Source organism: Notothenia coriiceps, unplaced genomic scaffold (genome assembly GCF_000735185.1).
Source record: "Notothenia coriiceps isolate Sejong01 unplaced genomic scaffold, NC01 NC01_scaffold00016919, whole genome shotgun sequence".
Classification (NCBI taxonomy): domain Eukaryota; kingdom Metazoa; phylum Chordata; class Actinopteri; order Perciformes; family Nototheniidae; genus Notothenia; species Notothenia coriiceps.
Window position 1 is genome coordinate 1 of NW_011349620.1, and position 8117 is coordinate 8117.

The following is an 8117-nucleotide window of genomic DNA, read 5'->3' on the forward strand; positions in this document are numbered from 1 at the left end:
TGGTCACTGAGCTAGGTCTTTAGATGAAAATAAGGAGCCCCTCCCCACGCCTGTCTGAGAGACATTTGGTTAACAAGAACTCAATGGTGCTCTCGGAGGAGATTCAGGTGATAAGGTGTGTGTGTGGGGGGGGTTACCTTGGTTGGTGATTGGCTAATGTTTACACAAGCCAAAAAATCGTTATGACAAAGTGGCCAAAATCTGATTAGCTCATTTTCAGGCAGGTTTTTATAGAAATGGATCAGGACAAAAAGTGAGCAAATCTTTTTTCCTGAAACTTTCAGAATCTCTTGACACATGTTTATGTATAAAAGACACAAACAAGTGGATTTTGCATAATAGGTGGCCTTTAAACGTAAATAAGTTATCGTTAGTAGAACTTCAATATCAAGACCAGAAATGCATTTGTGGAGTTCAAGACTTTATTGAAAATGATTACATACACAGAAGGACCTCCAAGACTTCCTGCGGGCTCTGTCACTGCCCAGCACAGCACAGGAAAGCACTTTCCAAGAGAGCAACTAGGAGTTACCTCTCGAGGACAATGATAGGTTTGGCATTACTGTGAACATGAATTATGCAGCCCCCCAGTTGTCTGTTGGTACAGAATGAACATAAACTAATTCTGCTATTTCGGCCACATGTAAATGTTTCTCTCAAACTTGCAGGTCTAACAGAACATCACAACCATTATGGCCGACACAAAACAAGTCATTACAGAGCTTTAGTTTTTCCTTGTGTGCATGAACACGATGGGTGCAGCAGTATTTTAAATAATATCAGAAAAAAAGACTAGTGTATTTAACAAGGTTTGTCAATTAAAACTGTTGGGATGACAAAGGAATATCAGATGGTCACGATTGTAAAATCAGAGAGAAGGTATGACAACGCTCACCATGTAAAACCATCAACTGATGTTGACCGTCTGGGGATTACCACAATAAAGCCACGCTGAGTTGGTGACGGGCGAAAGGATTGTATTGAATTTCATTATTATGGCAGGGCTTGACAGAAACAATGAAATGATTTATAAATAATATGCCACCCACTGTCTCCGGAATAGATGCAACTACAAAGTGAAAAGAAACAAAAAGGTCAAATATACCAATGACAGAAGCACCAACTTGAGGTGATACTCAACAAGTTAGAGTTTGTTGTTGTAGCTGTTGTAGCCTTTGAACCAATCTCTCCAAGTTATCCCCTGCTGGTTTGAGTTGGACATACACTGTAAGGCCAGATTCTTCTGATATTCCCTAGTCCCTTGCAGTATGTTGAAAGCTTAGGCTTCCAGTTCCAGGCCCAGACCCAGCTTGTGGCCTCCTGCGTTGATGTTCTTGCCATCGACCAGACCAGACAGGGTGAGTTTCACACCTGCACAGGCAAAATGAACCAACATTAGCCATTTCATGAACAAACTACATTTGTCAAACGTGTGTTGAAAGACTTTGAGCCTGAGGCTGTTGAGTGTTGCTATAATGACTCAATGTCAAGTTATTTAAAGCATGCATTTGCTCATAACTGAAGTGCTATGTACTACAAACACAGGTATTAAAATATACCACTCCAGCTATCCATTGACTGGTAGGAAACCTCTTACCTGGTCTAAGAGTCTGGGTGTACCCAACACCAACAAGGCTATTGTTGTTCACTTTAGCCTATGGAGGAAAAAAAAAAATCAATTGGTAAGAATAAGTCTACATTTTATTTTGTCCGCACAAAACCCACAGCCTGTACTGCAATACTTACGCTGATGGAGGCATCCTTATCCAGCTGGTATTTGGCAGCGATACCGAAGCGTGTGCTGTTGCTGCCAGCGGTCCAGGCCAGGTTGACCCCCGTCTCCAGCTTGTCGCTCACCTTCTGGTAGATGGAGCCTCCAAACTCAGCACCATCGTTACTGTAAATAAAATCAGGAATTTCTCATTTAAAGAGGTTTTGCTTTTATCTTGTAGTAAAACATTCATCCACTTTGTGTTGTCTCTATATTCTATGACTACATTACCTGAAAAGGCAGTAGTCCAGCTTTTTGTTTTTTTACAAAAACCCAAACCAAATGTAAAAGTAATCTACTCACACATTGGTGTGCAGCTGGAAGTCACCGGTCTTGTAGCCAATGGCGAAGTTGTTCCGGGTCATCTTGGATTTGGCGGTGTCAAAGCTCATCTGGTAACCAGCGAGCCACCCCTCGTAGCCGACGACAGCAGCTCCGTGGATGGTGGGGCCAGCGAAGTCGAAGTCAACATCGCAGCCCATGTTGACGAACTCACGCTTGTAGGCGGTCTTAACTTTGCCACTCTTCTTGCTGTTGAGGAGAAACAAAGCTTTCGTTAACATTAGCTGAAATCAGATTGGGCTTAATTAAAGCATTTGTAAGAAGCTTTTTGCACATATAAAAAAAAGGTAGGAAAAGGAATTTATAAAGAAATATATATATACACATCTTTTTACATTATGTTTTATCATTACACAAAAGAAAGAACTTGCATTAACCAAACTACGACACAAAGTACACCCCCAGCTTGCAGTCTTGCAAATTGGGTTGTCTTGTTTTTCCCAGACCGTTTCGAAATGCAAAAACATGCCAAAATATATCCAAACGTTCAAGAGCCAGACCTTTTTCCAGGGTTGTGACAGACAATTTTGATGTCCTCTTTTTTTATACGTTGAAGAGGTCACATACGTAACTGTTGCCTGTCCTTAAAGCACCACAGGGTGTTGTGAAACTGACTCTGAAAACCACTGCCATAGATAATTCTTAACATATGGCCTGTGCCAGCTGTCAGCTCAAGTAGCAAACGGGATAAGGACATTATCAGTAGACTGCCACTTCAACTGTTGCACCAGCTTGGCTTTGAAGTAGAAGTTTGGAGTCATTGCTGAGTCAAAAGTCAAAGTTCTGCTGTTTACCTCCCAGTCTGAGCATGACACTGTATCCTCGAACAAGCTGTAGCCACATATCTCCACCCGTCACCTTCCCACCCTCCAGTCTGAAAGACGACACGCTTCCTCTGGGCTATGTGCCACTTTCTTCGTGTGATTTACACCTCATAGTAAGCAAACCCACAAGGATTGCCAGAGCAGCTGGGCACACTAGTAAAACCATTTGTATACCTCCTAGAGAACAGCAGACTGCAAGACATAACCCAAGCAGTTTCGCAAAACCCAACAGCTCATTTTGTGTTACAATAGAATGTTCCATTATGGGACAGGGGTCACACGGCAGCTTCACTTTTCAGAAGCATGTACAGCACTGATCATGTCGCTAAAAATGACTCATGTGGAGAGGCAGCAGGATTAGTTTAAGTAATATTCACATGAAACTCAATTTCCAATGAATCGATCATAACCATAATCTTACCCAGTGTTTGGTGAGAAGGTTGTGTCAAAAGTCAACTTCAGTCCCTTGGCAATCTGTAACAAACCATTTGATGTTAAGATACAATTAATGTTGACTCTTTATGCTCACTGGATAAATATTGATGTTTGCATCTTGTTAAACACAGTGTAAAATTTTTTTGTTTATATTGCTCACCTGGTCTTCAACGGTGATTTCTGTTCCCAAGGTGTTGTCAGTGTTCCACTTCTCGGTGAAGGTCAGGCCATATTCTGCCCTCTTGTATTTGGTTTCCAGACTCCCCGCAACTTTGCTGGTATCAGTGTTGGAGTTACCGGCTGTTTTGAATTCCTACAAGGGACCATTTTAGAGACATGACAATCAGAAGGAATGCTTTAAAGACACTGTATGGAATAACTGGGATTGAAATAAAACTCATTCAGTGCTCTCTCTCATTACATTTGACACACTTTTATTCTCGGCTACTTCTCATTTTTTGTTAATAACCAAATGCCAAATTTGTTAAATATCGTCCATTCCGGGACATTTTGAAAATAATAGTTCCACTACTAGGAAAAAATATTTAATGGACTCTTTTTTTAACACACGAAGATGGGCAAATGTACTGAAGTTGGATGTCATTGTTCATTGGGGCAGCTTTCATGTTTAACAAAGGATCCAGGAAGGTCCAAAAAATGACTATTTAACTTTCGTATTGCCTCATTCCATTAGACTTGAATGTACTTTAACATAATTTGAGTTGTTGAAGTAAGTTTTAGTTTTCTATTCTCAAACCATACATAAATGAACTTACCACTCCACTGGCGGATTTTGTCTTGACATCAAGCTTAACCAAGCCAAATCCTGTGGAAAAAAATAAAACATTTGTTTAAATCATATCAAAGGTTGTTTGCAATATCAAGTACACTTGGAAGTTCACGTTTTAACATCACAGTATAACTTGGTCAAACTGGAGGAAACCATACCATAGCCTTTGTTGAAGATGTCCTTGGCAGACTTGCCCAGGTCACAATAGCAAGGAGGCACAGCCATTGTATCTGTGGAAAAGAGCAAAACACAAATTGTTCAACTTATTTTGAGTGACATATGCATAATGCTGATCCAAGAGCAGCAATAGGTGAAACTTAAGTAGAAAGCCATTAAGCAAACAAACCAATACTTGGACTTAAAAGCAGCAATTGCTGACTGTAAAATGTACCACTCATGCGTGTTGCATGGATGATTAAATGCAGATATGTTCTTTGTTTTTAGGCAATACACCTATAACCCTTAAGAGGTTGTCAAAATACCAGCAGGTAACATTAAAGGAGGAGAATTTGTTGAAAAAAAAGGTATCATGAGGATTTTAATGCTTCAGTACATGTTCTTGCCATGGTGCAACTGCTGAGTTGAGAGCTAGACTTTGCATTATTGAGCATTTATAACGATTATATGCCCAAAATCCAATTCATGACTAATTGTAGCGGACTGAGCTAAATGTATTGTTCCTGTAGTCACATACTGTACAATACCTTTGATGCGATCTCCCTTTTATCGAACTATTATATAAATATCCGCAATTACACCCTCTACATTGTAGATATATATGCGGATATTTGCACTTTCAAAAAGTTGCTTTCATTTTTAATTTAACACGTCAGGCAGTGACAGCATTCTGGTCACAGCAGTGCAACAGTCTTGACAGCCGATGGACAAGGTTACCCAGCCAGAGAGGAGCCATTTTGCCGCACTGGAGAGGCTACTTTCAGGCCTGGCTCTTATTAAACAGCTCCTTCACGTGTAATGGAAAGCACAGCAGGGTGTGGCGAGGCACATGCCCGTGACAATTACCTGGATGAGTTAATTAACCAGTTCACTTGCATTATCAGCTAGCTACCTCACTATTGCTAACTAGGCCGTATGGAGGCTAACACATTCTTACTGAAGTTAAAGCAGTACGTTGCGTATATTGTCTTGAAATTAGCTTTGCACGGCAGCAGCCTCTTAATTAGTAGCACGAGACGTGTACAACAAAGCCTAACTTTACTACTTTAAGTAGACATGTGTCAGACGCAGCATGCCGAGCGCTGCTAGCTTAGCTAACTTCGTTAGCCTGCAGAGTACCGGTGTGCGTAAAGTACGCGTAAACAACACTTCTCGCTTGTTAAGGAGTTAAATAACAGTGTGAAACTGAATAAATAGCTGTCTTACCAGGTAAGGATGGGTCTAGTGGTAAACTTAAGTGACTTTTTAGTAGATGTTGCTCACTGGGCACGGCCGAGACAGGCGTCACCGGTAGAAGGGCGAGCTGAAGGAGACTGACTGGAGTGGATTCAACGAAATCCAGACCTATCACATCCCGGCGCAGGACCCGCAACAACCGCTCAATGTGCCTGAGTAAAAATGATTTCACGTGTTGTTTTGAGTTTACTATTTTGAATTATTGTTCACTGTCAACATCTGCATATGCATATTTGTGTATGCTAGTAATAAACGTATTACCTTTTATTTTTTATTTTAACCTTGTTGTGTTTTTATTTTTTTTCTTCTTCTTTGGGGGGTTTTACATTTGACTAATGTATTTTGCTAAAAAAACGAAATTCCAATACAAATAGTTGTCCAAAGAAATGAAATAATGCTTTAACATCACACAGCATGGTTGCATCACTATTATCCTGGTACGATAGTTTTACCTGTTTTATTTTTCTCTGATTGTTTACCCCTGACTCCTAATGTTGTGTATGTGTACTTTGGCATATAGTTGCTTTAAAAAAGGCAAACAAAGTCGTCAGATAAAATGGAAAACGTGGCTGTTGTTTAAATAACTATGAAAGCAAATTTCCACGACCATGACCCTAAGCATACACTGTAGGCTATATATAAAAGATATAGGACTACTGCTTTAAAAACACCTATAGGCCCATGCATTGATTAATTTGTTTTGTTTGGTTTAAACTTTATTACATTAAATAATTAATGCATTTATTTAGCATTGGACTTTAACAGTATATAGCTTCCGTTTCAAAGTAGCTTCCCCAATGCTGCCATTGGTATGTTGTGTAAAGAAGCCTAAGGTGTAAATTCAGTGCACTCACTTTCCAATGAAAAGAGCATTTATCCAAGCTCACTGACAAGTGACAGTAGCTACAATTGCGCAAATGACCAACATTTTGTATTTTTCTTACCAATAATTAAGAAAATAAGATTTAACAACATCACCTTCCCTTCCATGACTATAATGGCTTGGATAAGTTACATATTGCTTTCTCACTTCTGAATGTTAGCAGCTTGCTGGTGAGATAAAATCATGGTTTACTCCTTGTAACAACAGTTAACAACACAAGTTATTCCCCAAACATGCAATATAAATGTGCATTACTTTTAAAAAATAATTGAAAAGGGTACATATATTAAACAATGTAAAATAAGACACAAAGCTAGTTTAAATCAATGTTTATAAACATCATGAAAATAGGATCAGGATATATAATAATACGCATTGGGAGTTTATCAAAGAAAAGTATGAGCAGTAGATCCAACATACACAAGCATAAAGACATTTCCTTGTCAGACACTCAGTGGCTCTTATGTTTGCAGCCTTCCAACAGTGACTAAATGCATGGAAAACAGAAGAAAAAGAAACATAAACACAACTTGCAGCTGGGAAAACATATTTTCAACCATTTGAACAACAAGAGCAAAATAAAAATGAGGAACATTTACACTTATGAGACACTAACAAAATGGCCTGCAGTAAATACAGATATAAGTATGTATGAGGTGTCGTACTGGTTTCCGGTGTTTTTGTATTTACCCTTTGGCTGTTGAACCAGTGAACTTTATAATTCTTCCACATCACTCTCTGCAGGAGATCTCTGGGACAAAAGTTGGAGAAAGATATGAAAGTTGATTAATTTCAAAAATCTTATTGATTTACTATTGTATAATTAAAATAATATGCCTTTTAGTGCACTTATTTTGTGTAACATTTGTTTGACATTTTTGAGTTTTACCTCGCCTGAAGTTTCTCTCATGTATCTTGCTTCCCCCTTCAGCCTGTGTTGGAGAAAAAAACCGAGAGTTGCATTAGGTAAATTAACATTGGCACATTTGAAATAGTATATTATTAGTTTGGGAAGAAATACTTGTTTGAGTTCTGATTGCAGTAACTGTACCTTCTTAACAACAATAAATATAAAGTATAAAATACATCAATTACAATGATGTCCTCTCTTCCTCTAAATGTAATGTCTTCGCTGTGAAAAGTTATATTAGGAAAATAAATCAAATATTTTACCGTTGTTGTGGCTGATGATTCTACTATTGTCTGCTCTAAAAGAGACATAAAAGCACCTGTTAGTTACACACCTGTATTTCAGAAAAATACATAAATGGTTCAAGGAAGAGAGCACGATATATTTACCTTGTCGTTTGTACATAAACCAGATGAACAAGTTCACCATCGCAAAGATGATCAGCAAACTCCAACGGATGATGAAGATCTTTAAGTTCCCTGAAACACTGCAGCAGGAATGAATAAATAAAAACACACAATGAAAATGACAGACTTGTTTGAACAGTCCAACAACAACGTTGGATGAAAATGTGAAGGTCTCTCACCTTTGTTGCTCAACCTCAACAGTGGAAAGTGCTTGGTCTGCAGAACTAGAGGTGTGCTTCACAGGCTCAGGGGTGTGCTTCACAGGCTCAGTGGTGTGCTTCACAGGCTCAGTGGTGTGCTTCACAGGCTCAGGGGTGTGCTTCACAGGCTCAGTGGTGTGGC

General features: G+C 39.2%; 1 protein-coding gene across 1 annotated transcript; it reads right to left on the minus strand.

Moving 5' to 3' along the window:
- Positions 1-408: 408 nt before the first annotated feature.
- Positions 409-5672, minus strand: vdac2 (voltage-dependent anion channel 2). The gene is made up of 9 exons (XM_010776367.1): positions 5546-5672; positions 4321-4392; positions 4149-4198; positions 3533-3685; positions 3359-3411; positions 2075-2302; positions 1747-1897; positions 1598-1655; positions 409-1371 (listed from the first exon to the last, which is right to left on the minus strand). Exons 2-9 carry the CDS (start codon positions 4385-4387, stop codon positions 1280-1282), a joined length of 852 nt encoding a protein of 283 aa, XP_010774669.1. The 5' UTR covers positions 4388-4392; positions 5546-5672; the 3' UTR covers positions 409-1279.
- Between the last annotated feature and the right edge of the window lie 2445 nt (positions 5673-8117).